This window comes from Penicillium malachiteum, assembly GCF_028827825.1.
Source record: "Penicillium malachiteum strain IBT 17515 chromosome Unknown utg000002l:1.0-8849297.0:1.0-8852440.0, whole genome shotgun sequence".
Classification (NCBI taxonomy): Eukaryota; Fungi; Ascomycota; class Eurotiomycetes; order Eurotiales; family Aspergillaceae; genus Penicillium; species Penicillium malachiteum.
The window spans coordinates 3,483,222-3,504,628 of NW_026643095.1; the positions used below are offsets into that span (position 1 = coordinate 3,483,222).

The window sequence follows — 21,407 nt, forward strand, 5'->3', positions numbered from 1 at the left end:
CTTCACCACCCTCCCTTTCCCTTTCATTCTTTTCGAACCTTTTCAAAACCTGGACTTAGTCCTCAAGCTTGTAAGTACAAAGCTCATCAGTTGCTCGTCAGTTCCCAGCAAGTCAAAATCGAGGCGTTTCGAAATGGCTACACCCTCTCGTTTGTGTTGACTGATTCTGTTGCAACCTGAGACGAAACGTTTCCGCTCATGTCTCTTTCCGCTCATGTCTCTCCTTTCCGCTCATGTCTGTTTGCTTCGTCCAATTCACGGACCAAGCACAACATGTTCACAACCACGATACACATTCTCAATATCATCGGCTTAGGTTTTAACTAATCACGTGGATCCTAGTACCTAAAACCAACTCCTCACGATGTCTGAGCCTTGGCCAATGGCATCGGAGGGATCGCCCTGGCGAACCGACGAAGACGTGGATGCTGGTAGTCCTTGGGGTATGTTGAACAATGGGCCTTCATATCTCCCAAAACATCTTTCAAAGAACATGACTAATTCTCATCAGGCACCAATGATGAAAATCTGAACCCTGAGGGTTCTGATGCCAACACTTGCCGCAAGTAAGCTGCCCCGCGATGGAAGATATTATGGAGTCCATTTCAGTTACTGACCAAGTCCTTGAAAGGTGTGGTGCCACTGACCACTTTGCGCGCAACTGTCCCAATGAATCTAACGAGCAGTCCTCTCGTGCTTGCTTCAACTGTGGCCAGGAAGGGTAAATTCACATTGGCTGATGCTAGGTAGAGAATGCACTGACATGTCTTTTTGTTATAGTCACAGCAAGGCCGATTGCCCTGAGCCTCGAAAGATGACCGGTGCCTGCTTCAACTGTGGCCAGGAAGGGTAAGTTCATTGACTGGCGTGTACTAGAGAATGCACTGACAATTGTCCTTCTTATAGTCACAGCAAGGCCGATTGTCCCGAGCCTCGAAAGATGACCGGTGCCTGCTTCAACTGTGGTGAAGAAGGGTATACTATCTTCTGATGATGTCCAATTTGAGTTCTTCATACTAAAAAAACAACAGACACTCGAAGGCTGATTGCCCCAAGCCACGCGAATTCAAGGGAACCTGCCGTATTTGCGAGCAGGAGGGCCACCCTGCCGCTCTGTGCCCCGAGAGGCCTCCTGACTTCTGCCGCAACTGCAAGAGCGAAGGTTAGTAGACACCTTTTGCAAGACTTCAAATAGCCTGACTAACGTGCTTACTATACAGGTCACCTGGCCAAGGATTGCACCGCGAACCGCAAGTTTGACTTGGGCGATATTGCCGATAAGACTCCCGAGGAGGCCTGGGCAATGCTGAAGGCCGCTAATGATGAGCGAGACCTTCAGGAGTTCCGCGATGTGAGACAGAAGAATGATGCTGGTGGAGATCTCATGCTGACGAGTCAATACAGGCCTTTCAGGTGTACTCCAAGTCTAAGCCTTTGGCTACTTACGTTGACATTGAGAAGAAGATGCGCGAGGAGAACTTCAACATCTACCTCATTGCTCTGGTAGGCCAGCGCTGGAAACCGACCCTTTCAAAAGATGAATATTCTAATGACCGGTCTGGATTTAGGAGAAAGACCCAGTGGATGTGATGAGCCTCATCGACCTCCAGGGTGTACTTGATCGGGAGTTTGTTGTTGGCTTTTACTACAATGCAACTCCTCAGAGACGTCACCTTCGATCTCGCTGGCCCACTACTCCCGAGGAGAATCTTGAGCGCTTGGCAAATGCTGGCTTGCCCTATGATCGTCAGGTTATCAAGTGCCACAACTGTGGAGGTGTGTTTCCTATGAAGCGGGTGAATATTATGTTTGAATATTATGACTGATCCCACGATAGAAATGGGCCATGGATCCCGTGCCTGCAAGTCTGAGCATGTCGACGTTGAGAAGGTTGAGATCTTGTGCGTCAACTGCCAGGAGATCGGCCACCGTGTTCGTGATTGCCCCAAGCCCCGTCGCAGCAAGAATGGCTGCCGTAACTGCGGGTATGATCTCTTTCGAATCAAATTTGGAAAATGTATTCACTGCTGACTTTTTACACAGATCTGAGGAGCACATGTCCAAGGAGTGCCCTGAGCCTCGATCTGCTGAGGGTGTTGAGTGCCGTCGTTGCAATGAAAGTAAGATGACTGTTGAACCATTCGGAATATGTGAAAATGAGCTAATCATATTGCAGCGGGTCACTTTGCCAAGGATTGTCCCAATTCTGGGGACGCTCGTGGCCCTCGCACCTGCCGTAACTGCGGGTAAGTCAAACTAGTGACATGATCGGAAATCATTGGACTAACGGATATAGTTCTGAGGACCACATCGCTCGTGACTGTGATCAGCCACGCGATGAATCCACTATGACCTGCCGTAACTGCGACCAGAGTAAGTATTGACATTTCCAAAGGAATCCACGTGAAGATATCATGAATAACATTCTGTTTTCCATAGCTGGCCACGTTTCTCGTGACTGCCCCGAGCCCAAGAACTGGTCGAAGGTGAAGTGCAACCGCTGCGGCGAGAGTAAGTCAACCCATTCATATCCCCCATCCAACCAATTCTTCTAACAAAATCAGTGGGCCACACTGTTCGTCGCTGCCCTCAGCCCGAGCCTGAGGGAGAAGGTTTTGGTGAGTATGGCGACCACGGCCATAACTCTTCCGCCAACGATGCCTGGGGCACTCAGGATCAAACCGGCGGAGATGAACAGAGCTGGAATCCTCAGGGTGATGATGACCAGTGGCAATCTTCCAAGCAGGATAACGACTCCCAGGCATGGTAGACATGCAACTTCAAAAAGAAAATCGGTATCAATGAGCCATGATTGCTTCGGCGGGAGAGAGATCTTGTTGAGAATTACAATGCTTTGATCTGCACCAGGGGAGACAGCATCTATTTGGTTTTGGTTTTGATATGTTGCGAGGTTGATTTATGTTGACATGCGACTATGAGACCCGGGATGATGCTTTTTATTCCTACCAGTGGATTGGCATTCGGCTGTCTTGATGAGATTTGCTTCTGCGTGTAAAGCTGACAATGGAGGACCTATGGGATTGCATTCGAAAGGCTCATCAGGAGGTATTCAAGTGGACAGTGAAAAGAAGCAAAGTGACCAACACAAAAAAATAACTAAAACCCCCCAGAAAATGAAGTTTCGTTGGCTTTTATCAAATTCAATACTCTATTCAAGTTGATCACATGTATTCATTGTAGAAATGTAGACCCGGATTCATTACTAGTACTTACTACTGCCCAGATGGTGCTGAAGCCCCATCCGTAGCCTCGTCAATCCAATTCAACTTGAACTACCCTTATCTCTCCTCAAGTCCAATCACTGGTATATCACGATAGTCCAAGCGCCAAAATAAGAGATGAGGTTGCATCCTGGCGTACCTCTAAGAGATGATGATGACACCACGATCCTGAGCCACAAAGAAATTTGGGAAATCAGTCAATCGTCCACAATGCGACGACAAAGTTCCGGTGTCCCTAATCTCGGGCTCCAAGGCCCATCCTTGTCGGCCACGCCGATCAACTCAGCCCAGCTGGACGGGATATCAGATTAAGTTCACAAAACCGGAAATCCTCCCTTTGGATTGTCCGCCACAATGTAGTACGTTCATATGGCTTAACCCGGGTACCATTGCCTGGGTATCAGGTCCTTGATAATACTAGTACTAGTACCCATAGCATGATCTCATCCCACGCGAGAAGAGGAATGTACGATTCTAAATATCCCATTCTAATGTGTTTCGTATTCAGAGAATATGAATAAGGCAGTGATAGACGTAAATTTGAGCGATTGATTTTATGAAATTTACTAATGGACATGTATGGAGAATGGGTAATACGTGGTTTTGGTAATTTGTGGTGGATCCAGATAATCCAGATATCGCCGAATGCGGAGTTTGGAGTCTCGTATGGTTCTCCACGTACAAGCACAAGCACGCCTAAGGTGCATTGAGACTTGTGGATAATGAGCAGTCACTGCACATGTGTAGGCTATCAAGTTGAATATGGCAATAATAGCCTGGTCTATGGTGAAATTGAATTAGGCATCCTACCTTTTGCTGGTCATACCTAGTATGTGTTGTGTAACTTCTCAGCCACAATCTAGGTATAGGCTACGGCTTCGAGAACACAGAAAATTCAATCCCATGCATTTTGCTTACACGAACATGTAACCTCAGAATTCTCAAAGTGCTCATGGTATATGGTCCGAGCATTAAGTTTACGCCCGAGTACATCTACCGACGCCAGGGGGCATTAGGCCTACATGCACAAATGTCCTTCGTACATGCCCAGGTGGTGCCCCAGAAAGAACCCGTGGACTTGGAACAACTTAGCCGTATGATCAAAGGATTCGATGTATCAATTCCAAGGTTCTTGACACTCCTGATCAGACCACACCGACAAAGATCGCGAAACGGGTTCCCCCAATTGGGAAATCATTAGCGCGGCACGGCATTCTAGAAAAAAACATGGATTCTATGCTGGTCAATATGAAAGGACATTTTTAATTCACCGGGATTTGCAGTATGCTCAAATCCGAATCCGACATGATGCATAATCGGTCTTTTTTTTTTTTCACTGCATGAAGTGGTGAACGGAGTACTCCGTTCAAATGTTAACGGGTCCGATAGCCGGCGAACTCCAAGATTCGGCTCAACCCCGAATCCCCGTACTCAGGAGTAGAACCGGGGCCGAATACTGGGGTATGTGCCGGGGAACCTTGGAAGTTGACTGACAATTTTATTCTAAGGATTCATCAGCCATCGATACTCTGCAACATTAAGACGTTAGAATGAATGATCGGAGTAGAAAAAAACATCATATCTCAGTACTTCGTAGATCAATTGATGCATAGCACTGGCATTCTCATGTTCCTGACCATGATGTCATTTAATCGCTTCCGTAATGGTAATGGCGATCTTCACCATAAATTCTAAGTTTCCCACTATCCCCAAGTGTACCCCCGTACCTGTTCAACTCTGGAAGGTCCTGGTAATCCTCTTCGGGTAAAGGATAGACTATCGCACCAAGAGGGGTAGGTCCTGCCTTGGTTCAAATCCACGGGATACTGAGGCGTGGTCGGCTAGATTCAGATGCAGTGCTTTTCTATTAGCAAATGAGAAACCCCCAAATGATTCCCGAGTTCACCGAGTTCACTCACTATGGAGTACCCCGTATAAACCCGGGAAAAATGCCTATTCGGACTGGAGAGCCTCGGGCGCCCGCACGGCCTCCTGTAAAGCCGACTCGCTGGTTTGTCAAGATTTCCCGTGTTAATCCCTGTTCAACGTAACTTAGTGCTGCAGGAGAACCCGAAAGGAACAATGAATGAAAAACATTTTAGCGGTATTGTGTGATGTCGCATGGTATTTTCCTCTTCTTGGTAGTCTCTAGTACTATGCACAGTACTTAGTATGTCGTGAGTCGTGGGGAATCCGGGGGGACTGATGGGACCACAAAAAAATGAGGGCCCTGTTTCCACTCAATTCTCCAAAAGTGAGACAAAACCACGCGAACCACGAGGGAAAATAATAAAACAAGAAAAAAGAAAAGAAAAGAAATCCTGCGTCATCGATATGGATCATAATGGTCATACATTTCGGTATCTCCCGCAAGCAGCAATTTGTACGGTAACTTCATCGTACGGGCCGTAAGTCATACCGGACAGTTACCGAGATGCGCCTCAAGTCTCACGGGTTAAGACTCTTAAGAGTCCATTGACCCGGTGGAACCCGTGCCGAAAAAGAGCAAAAAGAGAAGGCCGATGATTTGATGTGGTGGACTTCTGGTGGACCCTGGGTCTGTGTGTATGGAAATGCACTCTATGAAGGTGGAGACCTCCCCCCCCCCGACTTGCTCAATCCGGCGAATCTATAGCGCATCGTGAATGCGACCTTGCTGTCAATCTCTCCTTTTGGTGGTCCGGTCGTTTCCAATGCCCCGATTCCCAAGTACACTCGGACGATTTTCCAGATGCCCAGAAGGGTGGATCCCTGTTTCATGGCGCCGTGGCCGTTTTGAGGCCGGGTTCATAAACCCCAGCTGCTTCCCCGGAATCTTGTTAGGACTTTCCCCCCCCTCTTCTTCAGCCACTTCATTCCTCTTCATCTTTTTCCGTTCACAGGTTTGGACGTTGACTGTCGACTTTGCTTGATTTGGATTGGTCGAGGACTTGACTGGCACATTGTTTGTATACAGCTTGTCTCTATTCGACGCCAATTGTACGAAATAGCTTCATTCCGCTCATCATGAAGCCTTATTTTGGATTGCGGGGCATGTCCCTGAATATTATGATCAGTATAATTGCTGGTTTGGACTTCTTGTATGTATAGGCCTGCATTGTGAATGATATCATATAATGTCCTGGTTGCTAACTGCATATTTCTGTATAGACTTTTCGGATATGATCAGTATGTTAAAGCATTGATGGAAGGGTAGACGGCATTCTAACTGATTACAGAGGTGTTATGGGAGGTCTATTGACCTTGAACTCGTTCGTCGTTCAATTTCCCCAAATCGACACCACCGCAGCTGGTGAGGTCGGCCTCTCTGCGGCTCAAAGAAGCAATCGTTCTACCGTACAAGGCATCACAACTGCCTCTTACAATCTGGGATGTTTTGTTGGTGCTGTTGCCTGTATCTGGATTGGTAACTACCTCGGGCGTCGTAAGACTATCTTCACCGGCTCGATTATCATGGTCATTGGCGCAACGCTACAGTCCTGCGCATATTCACTCCCACATCTGATTGTCGGCCGTATCGTGACTGGTATTGGCAACGGAATGAATACTTCTACCGTTCGTAAGTAATTCATAGTGATAGTTACTTCTATCTGCTCATGATAACTAACCATTTCCTATAGCTACTTGGCAATCGGAATGTAGCAAGTCTCACCATCGTGGTCCACTTGTCATGCTGGAAGGTGCTTTGATTGCCGGTGGAATCATGATCAGTTACTGGATTGATCTCGGATTCTCCTTCCTTGACCCTAGTTCTGTCGCATGGCGCTTCCCAATTGCTTTCCAGAACGTCTTCACCCTTGTCATTCTGACCTGCGTACTACCCCTTCCCGAATCTCCTCGCTGGCTGATTATGAAAGGCCGTGAAGAAGAGGCAATGGAGGTCTTATCGGCTATCCTGGATATGGACGAAAGCGATCCATATGTACACTCTGAGTTCGCCGCTATTAAGGATGCCGTGATGGAATCTGAGTCTGTCAGCTTCCGTGATCTTTGCACCATGGATGAAAATCGCCATCTCCACCGTGTTGTTCTCGCCTATGTCAACCAGATGTTTCAGCAGATCTCCGGTATTAACTTGATTACCTACTATGCAGCTACCATCTACGAGAACTCCCTTGGAATGGACGGTCTCACGTCACGAATTATGGCAGCTTGCAACGGTACCGAGTACTTCATCGCATCTTTGGTTCCTATCTTCATTATTGAGAAGGTTGGCCGTCGTACTCTGATGTTGGTTGGTGCCGCTGGTATGTCCATCTCCATGGCAGTCCTCGCCATCTGCACCAGCTTTGAAGGACAGAGTAAGCCCGGTATTGCTGCTGCTGTATTCCTCTTTGTTTTCAACACCTTCTTCGCCTTTGGATGGTTGGGTATGACCTGGCTATACCCGGCGGAGATTGTCCCTCTGCGTATTCGTGCTCCCGCTAACGCTCTCTCGACTTCTGCAAACTGGTAAGTTATAACCTAAGACAAATGTCTTTTGAATTTCTACTGAATATTATAACAGGATCTTCAACTTCATGGTCGTTATGGTCACTCCTGTTGCATTCGAGAACATCAAGTACCGAACCTACATTATCTTCGCAGTGATCAACGCCTTCATCTTCCCAGTCGTCTACTTCTTCTACCCCGAGACCGCCTACCGATCTCTCGAAGAGATGGACACCATCTTTCAGAATACAACCACTGTCTTCAACGTCGTCTCCGTCGCCCGTAATCAGCCTCACCGCTACGGCAAGAACGGCGAGCTGTTGATCAACTACCAAGATACCGAGGAGCATCTCCGCCGCGCTAGCCACGTTTCTGAGAAACATGGCAAGAGTTTCGCTGCGAGCGGCGATGTGGAAGGTGGTAAGGGTGCTCATGTGGAGAACCAGGATAACGTCTCCACAAACAGCAGTTAAACGCGAAAAGCTATTTCTCTCTTCTTTTCTCTCACAACAGAAACAAAAACAAAATTTTTATCTACGTCTATGGTGATTCTTCGCGTTACCGAATGGATTTACGAATGATGTTCTTTGGGCGCATGTTCCTAATCTGCTGGCACGGAACCGCTATGATTTGGTGAAAGTGATATCGATCTCATCTTGAAGATAGAGCTCAGATATCACTATTTGGTGGATGTTTCTTTTACTTTGCTTGTTTGATACCCATGTGCATAGCACCCTTCTTCGCAGAAGATGATCATGATGATAGGCTGTGAGGACTGTATCTTCGCTTGTCATTGAGATCGCTTATATACACGATCTGTATTGAAGTTGGTAGATATACAGAATACAGCTGGGATGTTCAAAATCTTTGATAACTGCACTATTGCAGTGATGAATTGACATTATTTGTAGACTCAGGTTCTTATGTAGACCGAGTCATTGTACATGGCAATGAGCGACACCACTATGGATCACAGCCCAAAAGCTAGAACTCCCATCAGTCCACCGAAAAGTGCACACGCAATAGGCACCCATCTATTCACGTGCACTGAAGTAGCTGCACCAACACCTGAGTGAGAGCCAGCGTTGCCTGTCGCTGTTGGTGAACCGGCAGCACCTGTTTTAATAGGCACGGGATCTGTCGAGCTCTTCAGGGAAGTAGCCGAGTATGGTGTATAGAAGGTATAAAGTTCGATACTGAGTGTGAAAGACTCATCGGCGTCGTAAGAGTCTGTCGCATAGGCAGACCAGATAGTGGTAGTAGTTGTCTCGGTAGAGGTGACCGTCTGTACAGTATATGGAGAGTAAGATGTCCAGAGATAGAACCAGTAAGACCTATCATAGTCAGTCTTTTGAAATTTCATACAAATAGCCAGGAATCAGCTTGCACAAGAGGTACAGAACTTACCAGTAGTATGTCGTATAATAATAGTCATAGCTCGCGTAGGTGTAGGTGTCGTAGGTGTAAGTATCATAGGTATAGGTATCATATGTGTACGAGTACGAAGTCGTAGTAGACTCAGCAACACCCGTTCCAACATCAACAGTATTTCCCAGATCACCACCACCACTAGACCCAATACACCCTGAATCAGGACAACACAGTTCTTCCCCGTCCCAGATCTTGCACTGGTATCCAGCATTGCAGTAGTACCCTCCCTCACAACACTCCCCATCGGCAGGCGAGCAGTATCCATCGTTACCACAGCAGTCCCAGCCACTGGGACAAGTGCCTATAGTACAGCAAGTATCGCCAGGGTCAGAGCAGTAGCCGTTCTCGCAGCATCCGTTGCCGGCAGGGCAGCATACAGAGGTATCTGTGCTGCATTCATCGTAGCCGGAGGGACATTCCCAATAGAAGTAGCGCTCCGAAATACCGGAATGGCTGCGACTATCCAGCTTGGAAGACTTTCCAATGTTCAGGGTTGCGTTTGAACGTAGACGGGGCTGGTTTTGTAGAGCTGGGGTCGCAGCGAAAGTAGCGGGAAGGAAGAGGAGAGCCAAGCCTAGTTTATTGAGGATAGGAGTCATTGTGTTGGAACCTCTCAAGTTCGGGATGAGATTCTAAGGTAGATATCGTATCACTCGTGATCCTGCTATGCGGGCCTGACCTGTTATATGAAGACATGGCGGGTAAGCGCGAATAGCCAGGTCTTTATACTCCGTAAGATGATACCTTGGCTATGACTTGATCAAGAGGAGAAGAGAATGCCCAGAGACAGGAAAAGACAAAGTATCTAACCATCGTGCCTCGCTTGATAGTAGCTCGAATTTAGTGTGTGTTAGTGCTGGCAAATACGAGATCTATGCTTGGCGTGTCGAGCCGCTTGAGGTGACAGATGAGTGAGTTCAAGTTTATTTGGAGAGTAATATCAGGACCATGGGCCGCTATCAAGTATCATGATGCTCTTCTTTCAGTATCTCATGTCATCTGTGATATATCTCTTGAAAAATGATGAGAATCCTGACATCTGGAGGTTAGCAATTCCCGATGAGCACCGAGCTTGATGTCCAAGATTCTCAAGGTTGCCAGGATTTATTAAATCACGAGAGAGCGAATACGAGATGAACTTTATTTTCTCATTCAAAATGATGCACATGAAGAGAAAGATAAATTGAACTAATTGGAAGGCTTGAGACCCTGCATAAACTAAAAAACGTCTAGCGCTAGGGCTCTGTTACGTATATGGATATGATCTTCGTCACTCCTACTATTTCTTGCATATTGATATAGAGCATAGAGCCGCAGTATGATGTCTTGAATGAAAAAGCATCTCCAGGCTATGTCGCTATATAGAGCGAACACTTGAGAACTCGCTAGTCGGGTCGACTCAGGCTTATAAGTACCTGGAAGCTACGTAGACTCATTGAACCATTCAAGTTGACAAGGTTCGACACATGAGCAGCCAAAAATATTATGTATAATCTACAGTGATACTCCCAAATACTATCTATCACCAATAAAATCCATGGCCGTTCGAAGATATCATCATCCAGAGCTGCAAATATTGAAGAAATATTTTTCCTAGTTCAGTCGTTTGCATCGAGCTGGCTTTTGCAAACAAATCTATATCCAAGAAGTAGATACCCTCCATTTATTACCCCTCCACAACTTCTTTTCTTTCTTCGACCTTTCAAATCTTTCATCTCCCCAACATCCAGGCAAGGTCAGTATATAAGAGTTCTCTCCCCTCTCTATCTCTCTCTCTATCTCTCCTGTCATCAATACTAACCATCTAAGGATGATCACTAGCCTTTACTGATCCTTCATCATCCATCCTTCAACATGTCTTCCACCTCTCCTCCGTGGTTTTACCAACCCTCCAAGCCTCAGAGAACTCAGGCAGCCATGACTCCGGATGCCTCTCAGGGAGGAAAGACAAGTAGTTGCCCTGAAATGAATTCCAAGGACTTCCAACGGATGCAGATAGCGAGAGAGATAAATGCGCTGTACAAAGACTGCAAAGGCTTGATGAAGATTTACGACGCCAAAGCCCCAGCTCCTGAGAACAACTCCCACTATCGCGACCAGACATTTGACCAGATCGAAGAACATCTTGATGCGCTTGATTACTATGTTCACAAGGCAATAGAGGGCTACGAGAAGCGCTTGGCCGAGGCTGGCAACTCCGAATCCGTTCTCGCGAAGAAGACTGACCCTGTCGGCTGTCCTGGACTGTGTCACTCTGGGTGGGATGCTTGCTATGGCAAGCTTCTTGATTCACTTGACGCCCAAATCGCTGAGAAAGACCGGGAGATAAATCGCCTCAAGAAGAACACTCGATTCAGCGGCACGCACCACTATCATTGCATTCACATTCCAGAGAATCATGGCGTCAGCTCTCGATACGCCAGAGTCCAAGTCTCGAATTATTACTACACCCGGGATGGAAACAGCAGATTGACAAATTTGGAGAAAAAGGGTTCTGAATTGCAAGGACTGAAGCAACGTGTGACGAACGTCGAAACTGAAATCGACCGCCTGGGAGAGAACCGAATTGATGAAAAGAAGGAGGTTGACTCTTCTGACCAGACAAAGGTCTCTTGGGTTGAGGTAGTTGAGAATCAAAAGGCTAAAAAGGTGAAGTGCCGTCTTCGTCGTTGGCTGCATATCTAGTCGATGACCACTTACTCGTCATGCCTGCTATATTCCAAGATTGAGCTTAGTTTTCAGATCGGGGCAATTCTTTGAAACGAGGGGTTTTTCAAAAGTCGTTCAACCAAATTGCCGTGAGAATGATATAGTTTATACTGCTGTTCCTGAGGTTCTCGAAGCTCCTAACCAGTTTTATTGCTTTCAAATTGATATTATCAACCCTCTACCGTGTTTTAATGGACTGAAATGATCTCTCTATCCATTATATACAAAATTTCAGACCTTCAACGATAGATTGAATAGATTGTGAAGCAACATCCTTATCTCAATAAGTTTTTGTGTTGTAGGTAAGCCCAGTGCTTAACATGGTACTACATCCAAGGCAATGTTCCCACTCTCATGGGTTAGACTATAGAGATAATACATTCTGCCTGACGCCGACTCCTCCAGGGCAACTTCTAGTAGTCTACCTAGGTATCTGGCAGCCTGCACCCTAACCCTTAGGTTCACATTTTAATTTATTAATTTTAAACTATTTTTCAACATCCCAGTCTTCCTATATCCAATATCGTCGGTAACCCAGATCTAATACAACTCAAAGGCCAATTCAGCCCAGACTGATTCTAGGCTAGACTAGGCTGTGCATAATTATGCCCTTGTAGCTCACAGGAGACAGCCTCCACGTACCTTTCCCCACCAGATGCCTTTGGTTCATGAATTTGAACATCCGAGACTTTCGTGATCGAAATGAGGCGTAATTCCGGTTCTTTTCCCAGTTCTTAGCCATCTAACTTTCTTATTTGTATGACAAATATCAGAGAGAAGATTTCTCAGACGATAGTCTCTGTTTTTCTCTTCAACACAGCAGTGCAATCGATCAGTCACTAGAATCGCCATCTGGATGCGCGCATCCGCAAGCATCTCCCGCAGAATGAATTTCAGGCTGTGAAAGGCGTTCGTATCCTCGAAAAGTTGTCGACCAAGACTGTCATATTTTATTTTCAAATACTGAATGAGGAAATGGTCTTCTCGAGCCAGTGTCCAGATCAAACTTCGCAGGATCATAACATCGGTTTTTTTTTTCGTGTCGTTACAAAAAAATAGGAAACATGAGATATGTCAAAACGCGTGTTGAGTTGCTTGATCAGGAAATCAAAGGCTCGTATCATTTGAGTTGTCGTAGCTTCATCTTCGCCATTTGGAAGGCATAAATGACGATCATTACATTCTCTGGATGCAAGATTTTGTGCCTCCTCCGGATATGTTTCGTTGTTCTCGCTTTGTTTCCTCAGAGACTTGATGGCTGCATCGACGTCAATGACGCAAAGCTGTTGCATGATATCACGGTATTCTTTTGAAAGTTCCAAATGAACCAAAAGGCTGACGTAGGAAGTGATGCTTGCGTTAGAATATTGGCTTAAAAGATCCTCAACTTCTTGCTCAGCGATATAGATGCTTTGCCGTAAACTCTCCCATTTGCTTGGGGAGATTTGAAGCTGTGTAAGGGCCTGAGAAAGACCTTGTCTGAATGCACACACACATTCAATCGCGAAGTGAAGAAGCGTCGTGTACATGTCTAAGATTTTACTTAGAAGTTCACAGCGCATCGCCAAGAATGGTTCCTCTTGTCTGTGTTGATGGTGGACAAGAACATCTGCCAAATTTGTGTACCACTTCATTTTCCCTGTAATATCAGCCACACCGTTTATAGCATTTGCCACATCATGAACAGCCGAGGAGAACAAACTTGCCATCTAAAAAAGATCACAGTATTAGTATTGAATTTTGTTCGCTGGTGTAAGAAATTTGATAGACTTACTGAGAGAGCGACTGCGAGTGAAGCCCATAGAATTGCGCCATGTGGAACAGCCAATGTTATCCCACTTTTCAATGATAGCATGGCGGATTGTGCTTGCCTCACATGAGGCCCCATTTTACCAACTGTAGATTGCATGCTCGTCACATTCTCTAGACTGCAACGAAGAAATTCCACCAGTTGACTCTGCTGGATCGAAGGAACATCCAAGTCCCTCACCCCTTGGTCCTGGGTATTATGGAGATATTCATGCATAATCTTTTCGTATCCAGTGATGAGGTCACTCTCCTGAATTCGAAGTTTGCAGTATGCCATACCCCAAAGATCAGAATCTTTCTCAAAGTTGAAGGTTAAATTTTCCATTGAATCAACTGCCTGCACACTATCATTATTCTCAAAATTGATCTGCAACTCATCGAGCGGCGTGTCATCTGAGAAAAATCTAGACTGAAACGCATATCGGCGCTATGCACTTGTCAGTAAAGTAGCTCAAGTGTCATGCTCCAAGGCTATAGGTAATATCTTGTACCTTTTCATGATATCGCCATTCCTTAGTAAATTGAGCAAATATTGCTGACCACCCTGTAAAAGGGTTCATTTGACTGAGTAGTCCAATCCTGGAAAGACCCTTCTCGCACATAAGCTCACTGACAATTTTTCGCTCTGCTTTTTGATATATTATGCCCTTTTTGAATCCAAACAACTTATACATTCTGAAAGTGAAAGAATGGATCGATTTCTAGAAGCAATCCATCAGGAAATGATGCGTAAAGCTTTTCCATTTCCACAAGCGAAGGCACTGGCAGCTTACCCGCTTGCGAAGCTTCCATTACTGGAGCGCTTGACATTTATTTAATGTTTGTATAACTTCAAGAGAATGGCAGAGATTCGGAGTGGTACCTATGTTTCCTCAATTCAGGATTGTTGAAATATGTGATCAGGTCCGGATGGGTACGCTCATTTAATATTATAATTTTTCAGTCTACGAGAATACGAGATTAAAATGTTAGTAGGGCGATTGGCGTGAGCCCTGGAGAGGTGCAGGTGTTGGCTTGCTTCAAGTCTGAACTGGGTCAACAGAAGCGAGCAACATTCCAAGGTTTGAATGTGAGTGCCACCGCTAGGATCTAGCTGCATAGTGTGTGACCAATCAACCACATACCATAGTCAGCCAAGGTTATCTGAGAGAATACTTTTTCGAATTAACGAGTGCAGGTATAGCCTGCCAAAATCTAGTTGGTCAATAGTAAGGTCACGGACAATGTCATCTAAAATGATATTTCGTTTGCTGCTTTCAGAGATAGGTACCCCACTACAAATGCTGACCAGTAAGCCAATTCGCATGGAGGAAGAGCTGAGGCACAAGACAGCGGTGAACGCTGTTGATGGCTTGCCGATACGATGCATTGACCAGCGCCACAGCCTGAGGATGTTGGACAACCCGACCAATAGAGTAGCCATTGGTGTCGCCATGGACCTTCTCTCACCGGCCTCATCGAACATCGCATCACGATGCTCAGGGCTTGGAATCTGGTAATGTCAGAATAACGGCAATGTCGACATCCGAGTCATGCACCCTTGTTCCACCTGTATATTCACTTCCTACTGAAATCTTCATGTTGCCAAGTTCAGGCTACCAAGTTTGTATGTGTGTCTTTCCATTTCTTGTTTTCTGAGTAACTGTCAACATCTCGTACAAGCCACAGGATGAGGAATGCATCTGATTGTTTCAAACCTTGAATGACTGGATATATAGAGCTTCTGTTTGAGTAAAGTAGATATCAAAGGATGAAATCATTTTATCGGCTTAAAATTACCATCTGATTCTAGTCCCAACTAGGCGACGACCGGGATTGCGGAGGCGGAACCCCATATCCCTAGTGTGGGCCCTGCAAGCCACCAGAAATCACACGGACCTTGGATCAAGCGGGATCGATTAAGAGGGAGTTGGATTAAAGATGTGGAGCTGCTTCAGGGTACCTGATGTACATTAAGCACGTAAGTAGATGTGGCGGGTGAAGACCCGATGTCATGCATGACTCGGATGATCCATGTCCACGGGTACTATAAGTCTAAAGAGGGTCACAGGTGTGGCTAGGTGGGTTAGGTGTGTTATTTCTAGAGGAAAGTCTTGAGAAAGAATATGATCTTAAAACGATGGCTGATTTTCCATCCATGTAATGGTTCTATGCTATTGTACGTCACACGTAATGCCCATAAAGTGGGGTGATTCAAGAGAAAAAAAAAGAGAAAACGAGATTCGGCGAGTGCAAGGAGGGAGGCAAATGAACGCAAGAGGCGGAACCTGGCGCCGAGCGGAGGAAGGATAGATGCGGTTCAGGAACGCGAGATAAGTAGAATATGAAAAGAAAACACAGGGTAAAAAAAACTTCTATGGGCTCCCTCATGCAATCAGGCCGCTCTCATGTGTCCGAACTCCCAGTTGATGCCGGAGGGTATCGGAGCGCTAAAACGATTTCATTCTTTAGAGGCCACCACACATGGTCTCAACGATGATACCAGTGATCTGGTAAGGATCAGCGTTGGAAGCAGGGCGACGATCCTCGAAGTAACCCTTGCCATCCTTAGCACACTGGCGGGGGATACGGATGGAGCCACCACGGTCAGCGACACCATATGAGAACTTCTCAATGTTACCAGTCTCGTGACGGCCAGTGAGACGCTCCTCGTTACCCTCACCGTAGACGGCAATGTGCTCAGCGTGACGGGCCTCGAGCTTCTTCATGGCAGCCTCGATGGCCTTCATACCACCCTCAGCACGGGTAGCAGCGGTGGAGACGTTGGTGTGGAGACCAGCGCCGTTCCAGTCACCCTTGATGGGCTTGGGCTCGAAGGAGATGCGAACACCGAACTCCTCAGCGACACGGTGGAGAATGAAACGGGACATCCAGAGGTGGTCACCCACTGTGTACTTGGTTAGCCTCTTTATAGCCAAATTACAAGGCAGAAAAAACACATGAAAACTTACTGTCAATACCGGGGACAGGGCCAACCTGGTACTCCCACTGAGAGGGCATGACCTCGGCGTTGATACCGGAGATGTTGACCTTGGCGTAGAGACAGGCACGGTAGTGAGCCTCAACGATGTCACGGCAGTAGACCTTGCCGGTACCGACACCACAGTAGTAAGGACCCTGGGCACCGGGGAAACCACCGTGGGGCCATCCGTAGGGCCAGCCATCAGTTCCGAGAAGAGTGTACTCCTGCTCCAGACCGAACCAGAACTCCTCCTTGGCGTGGGTCTCGAAAAGGCGGGCGGCATCGTGACGGTAGTTGAACTTGTTAGGGCTTCCATCGGCGTCCCAGGTCTCACAGAGGACAAGGATGTTGTCACCCTGGCGGAAGGGGTCGGGGAAGATAGCGCAGGGGCGGAGGTAGACATCGGAGTTGTCACCGGGGGCCTGGCCGGTGGAGGAACCGTCGAAGTTCCATTCGGGGAGCTCGTCGACGCTGGTAACGGGCTTGGAGAGGGTCTATCAAGAGAAGAAGAAAAAAAAGTAATGTTAGTGAAGGGCTCAAGAAAAATTGAAATCTGGGGGGGGAAGCTAGCCCCTCCATTTCACGTGATGCGGATAGTTGCAGGCGTCGTCGCGTGTGAGATCGGGTACCCCGTGCACAGGGCTTATCGTGAGAAATTCCGATCCAGCGATAACACACGTCCCATACAACCAATCCGAATAACAAACGCGAAAATAGAGGCCAATGCCACCAAAGGAGGGGTAGATAACACGAATCGAAAAGAATTGAGAGAATCTTACCTTGGTCTTGGAGCGAGTTCCACCAACGGCATCAATCCAGATGTACTCAGCCTGAACCTGACCACGCTGGTCAAGGGACATGTACTTCATGAGCTATGCATCCCACGGCAAGTCAGTATATGTCATTCCTCTCTGGCTCTAAGGCCATTGCGGAAATCCAAAGTATCAAAGAATCAAACGCACATTCTCCGTGTTGGAGACGACAGTTGAATCAGCCTGTAGAGAAGAGAGAGAGGTTAGCGATCGATCACTCAGATCGCGAAGTCAATGAGTCATGAGAGTGAAGACGTACCATAATGAATGGTTATGGGGTGTGTGAGAGATAGAAATCAAAAACTGTAAGCTTGCGAGCAAGCAGAGAGGGTTTTAAAGATGTTTTCGTAAAGAGAATCCCGAAGGATAAAACAGAAAGAGAGTTGAAACTGGATGGAAAAATCCAGGGAAGGAAGGGAGTTTTTAGATGGTGGGGGAAAGGGAGGAAGATAAAGATTTAAATTTAGTTGAGTCTTTTTCTTTCCAGGTGGGGTGTGCAGTTACGGGAAAGGGAAAATCGATTTTTACATTAAAATAATTATTTTATTTTATAATATTTTTATTCTTTATTATTTTTTATCTTTTTTTTTTTAAATAAATTTTTATAATTATGGATCATTTTACTGGGATTCCATACTGGCAACGACCACATTGATTCTGACTGGATGGGGTCTTCATCTCCGTCCTAATCGAGTTTAGTGGTATGGATCTGTATTGTACTTATGGTAATCTTACTGTTTCGCGTTGGCCTCGTTACCATGTTCTTTTCCCCCTAAAAAAGCATCAAAGTGCCTCATAGAGACATTCTTGCCCGAAACCGGGGTCGTTGGGGAAACCAAAAATCTCTCATAGAATTGATAGAAGGAATTCTTATTGCTTTTTTCTTATTAAAAGTGAGATGGAATAAAAAGAAATATCGAAAAGTAATATACAAACCGGCTTGATTTACCAAGTGCAAGCGAGACAAGCGCAAATACCCGGATTTTGATCCTCTATCTACCGAGTATCAACGCCACCCCCCGTGTCATCATCGTCGCATCATCCAGACTTGGTTGTCCAGGTGCCGGTCGTCGCCGAGATCTTGAGAAAATCAAAGAGCGTTCTTCCGCATTGCAGCTCCGATACCCCGGTATACTTGGTTAGGTTCCAGCTATGACCTCGTTGTTTTGAAAATCGACCTGACACTTTGTGTGTGCCTTCATGGCGGTGCTAGCGGCGTTGGCGGTGTTCATGGTTCGTCTAGAATACTCCGTATGTAAAAACCATGTTGAACATAATACATAGACCGCCACTCGCGCCGCCGTCTGATCTCTCTCTTCTTGATACTCAGATACACCTACTCGTGATAACCCGTTGACGCCCAATCAGCGGTCAGACCTTGTAATTAGCCCCAGTAATATGATCAATCTCTTTACTCCCGTTGGACCGATAACACCAGGAACGCCCTGCATCCTGCTTCAAATCAATCATTATCAATTGGGGGATACCTCGATGTACCTACGCATCCGCTACCCAGATCTGGCCCCGTGGTCTGTGTTCCCGTTGACCATCCCCACGTCTGGATGCCTGGTATGCCGAGCGGGAAAAGTCCGGGGGATCGTTCTCCCCGTGATCTTGGTACCAGCTGATCAGGAAGAATAATCCTTACACACGGTGCAATTGGTTTAATTTACTCTATAGTGATAGCCAGATAACTACGCGATATACGATATAGAAGGAGCATAAGTACGTACTATGATTTATTGCTAATCGTTGTTAGCAACCACCAGGTTCTTCCCGGTTAAGATGCATATCAGCTGCATAGCGCGGTTGGATAGGTCCTAGATGATCCGCGCAGACACTTCTAGACTTCTGATGGAAAAAATAAAAATAAAATAAAACAATAACGAGCCATCAGATGATCCACCAGTTCTACTTTTACTTCTAATTTCAAGGTTGCTTTTTCCATGCAAAACAAATATGATCCCAATATCAACTCGGTGAAAATACTCTGCTAGTAGAACCGTGATAGTGGCTCATATCTCCGCGCTCTAAGCACTATATTAGGCTGTTCCTGAATTTGAACCGCTATCTAGTAATTCCCAATTGCGCCATTTGTGATTCGTTATCTACCTCTCGTATCGCCGCGTGGCATGCTCAATGAGACTAGCTCACTGTCTAGACCTTATCAGCTTGATAATCGGAGTACAAAGATAGGATTTGCGGACATTGTTCCGTGTACCTGCATCGGAAGACCGGAGTAAGGAGTCGGACACTAAGGGGAGTATGCAGCATTTGAGTATTGAAGAGTATCCAATATAGGAACTTGAAGCTTGAAGATTGAGTATCAATATCAACTATCTTAGTCTATAATTTCTATCATTCTTATAATTCAGTTACAAGACCCCGGTTAACTCAGAACCGGTATGTTCATACATGTATCAATACACGATGATCCGCAAACCCCATTTTGAACTGGAGAAACCCAGCCACCTTTTGGACTGGAACAGGAATCACTTCATCCTGGTTCAGAGTGGAGCGTGGCAAAACGTTCTCGAAACTTCAACTCGCCAATCAAAGATTGCACCGCCCCGACACCGGCCATGGGTTTGTGGGATTCATGGGGATCTAGCACACTGAGTCACGCGTCTCGTAGGAGATTTTCCAAAAATTCATTATCTTTATTCAGAGCTTTTGATTTTATTAGTTTTTCCGCTCGGCTAAGTTATGTAAGATATCCGCATTAGGGGGGAATTCATCGATTGTGTGATTAGCGAAAAGGTGAAGATCCTGCAGAATTTTCAGTCGGGAAATTTCAATGGGAAAAAGTATTAAAAAAAATTTATAAAATATTTAAAATTTTCAGTGGAAAGTATAGAAGGTACCTTAGGGTTAAAATTCCATTGAAATCAAATTTAACTAGATGCATATAGGAAAAGTGGCAACGACCCCCGTATTTTCTTTGGACAAATCGTCGACGAGTTAAAGTCGGGTCTTTCAGGAATTGGGGGTACAACTAGTGGCTAAGAACCCTTTCCCCGACCTTTTCAGCCCTGTCTGTTCCGTGATGCTCTATTCTGGGTATTCAATGTTTTGTGCCAAGAGTGAACATGAATACCTATGTATAGTTCTACTATATCCAGTTTCAAGTTCCAGATGGGGATCCCCGTATCATCACGGCCACGCCGTAGATTCAAGTCTCCGGTGTTGCACAGCCTAATGATAAGAATAGAACTGTGAGACAATGATTCTAAAGATAGTGTTAGTCATCCGGCATTCAAGCCGAACCCGTGGACTACCTGTGGTACCTTAGCCAGGTGGACTTCAATGTTCTCGATTGTAACCTGAAACGTTTGGGCCTCAAAATGCTCCAGTGGCTAGTTTCAAGCCATTATTCAAGTTCATATCAATTCCCAAAATGAATGACTCCGCAAAACCAAACGAGCTGCCCAGGTGGAATTATGGATGGATCGACGAATCTCTTATCGGTTTCCCCTTATTGGTCCATTATGCTGTTGACACACGCCGCTGACTAGTGATTGTCATCGCTTTAATACTTAAGACGTAATATCCAGGTCCGTCCGATCACAAGTCTAGTGACCATGAAAAAAAAAAAGGAAAAGAAAAGAAAATATGACTAAAAGAAAACCTCCCTAAATACTTGAGGGTCTGAGTACATACTTCGAATAAAAGAAGAAACGTGAAGAAAAAGAAAACAAAGTGCTAGTTACTACGAGGGATTTCTAGGAACAAGGCTCCAAAATGCCTCACCGGAATGTGAGCTATGAAGCAACATCAAAGAAGGGCTCGTTTCCCAGGCACAACTATGTCATTGCTCAGTACTAGTACGCGACAAAAGCCTCAACAGTGGGGTGCTGATTTCTCCCTCATACAGAAGGTCAGTTTCAAGAATTCAATACTAGTGCACCCCGTTACGGGGAAACAACCTGATTGGGGTTGATTATTTCTTTTTGATTTTATTTCGCGTCCAGCGGATCATTGTAGGGTGTTTATATGCCTCATATCAATCTA

General features: G+C 45.9%; 7 protein-coding genes across 7 annotated transcripts; 4 read left to right on the top strand and 3 right to left on the bottom strand.

Annotated features, from left to right (window-relative positions):
* Positions 1 to 382: 382 nt before the first annotated feature.
* N7483_004362 (uncharacterized protein) lies at positions 383 to 2,555 on the top strand (the record flags this gene model as incomplete). The annotated part of the gene is made up of 14 exons (XM_057087799.1): positions 383 to 443; positions 512 to 566; positions 632 to 721; positions 781 to 849; positions 907 to 975; positions 1,032 to 1,162; positions 1,221 to 1,351; positions 1,405 to 1,503; positions 1,569 to 1,776; positions 1,838 to 1,985; positions 2,044 to 2,120; positions 2,177 to 2,246; positions 2,297 to 2,373; positions 2,440 to 2,555. 14 exons carry the CDS (start codon positions 383 to 385, stop codon positions 2,553 to 2,555), a joined length of 1,401 nt encoding a protein of 466 aa, XP_056947628.1.
* Positions 2,556 to 6,248: 3,693 nt separating this feature from the next.
* N7483_004363 (sugar porter family MFS transporter) lies at positions 6,249 to 8,146 on the top strand (the record flags this gene model as incomplete). Its single annotated transcript, XM_057087800.1, has 5 exons — positions 6,249 to 6,322; positions 6,393 to 6,410; positions 6,461 to 6,801; positions 6,863 to 7,694; positions 7,750 to 8,146. The coding sequence occupies 5 exons, from the start codon at positions 6,249 to 6,251 to the stop codon at positions 8,144 to 8,146; spliced, it is 1,662 nt and encodes a 553-aa protein (XP_056947629.1).
* Positions 8,147 to 8,643: 497 nt separating this feature from the next.
* N7483_004364 (putative GPI anchored protein) lies at positions 8,644 to 9,703 on the bottom strand (the record flags this gene model as incomplete). The annotated part of the gene is made up of 2 exons (XM_057087801.1): positions 8,644 to 9,007; positions 9,081 to 9,703. The coding sequence occupies 2 exons, from the start codon at positions 9,701 to 9,703 to the stop codon at positions 8,644 to 8,646; spliced, it is 987 nt and encodes a 328-aa protein (XP_056947630.1).
* Positions 9,704 to 10,958: 1,255 nt separating this feature from the next.
* Positions 10,959 to 11,789, top strand: N7483_004365 (uncharacterized protein; the record flags this gene model as incomplete). The annotated part of the gene is made up of 1 exon (XM_057087802.1): positions 10,959 to 11,789. One exon carries the CDS (start codon positions 10,959 to 10,961, stop codon positions 11,787 to 11,789), a length of 831 nt encoding a protein of 276 aa, XP_056947631.1.
* Positions 11,790 to 12,829: 1,040 nt separating this feature from the next.
* N7483_004366 (WD40 repeat-like protein) lies at positions 12,830 to 14,182 on the bottom strand (the record flags this gene model as incomplete). The annotated part of the gene is made up of 3 exons (XM_057087803.1): positions 12,830 to 13,522; positions 13,588 to 14,049; positions 14,114 to 14,182. The coding sequence occupies 3 exons, from the start codon at positions 14,180 to 14,182 to the stop codon at positions 12,830 to 12,832; spliced, it is 1,224 nt and encodes a 407-aa protein (XP_056947632.1).
* A 720-nt stretch (positions 14,183 to 14,902) lies between these two features.
* N7483_004367 (uncharacterized protein) lies at positions 14,903 to 15,121 on the top strand (the record flags this gene model as incomplete). Its single annotated transcript, XM_057087804.1, has 1 exon — positions 14,903 to 15,121. One exon carries the CDS (start codon positions 14,903 to 14,905, stop codon positions 15,119 to 15,121), a length of 219 nt encoding a protein of 72 aa, XP_056947633.1.
* A 948-nt stretch (positions 15,122 to 16,069) lies between these two features.
* glnA (glutamate--ammonia ligase) lies at positions 16,070 to 17,658 on the bottom strand (the record flags this gene model as incomplete). The annotated part of the gene is made up of 5 exons (XM_057087805.1): positions 16,070 to 16,509; positions 16,574 to 17,078; positions 17,364 to 17,456; positions 17,547 to 17,579; positions 17,656 to 17,658. The coding sequence occupies 5 exons, from the start codon at positions 17,656 to 17,658 to the stop codon at positions 16,070 to 16,072; spliced, it is 1,074 nt and encodes a 357-aa protein (XP_056947634.1).
* Positions 17,659 to 21,407: the final 3,749 nt, after the last annotated feature.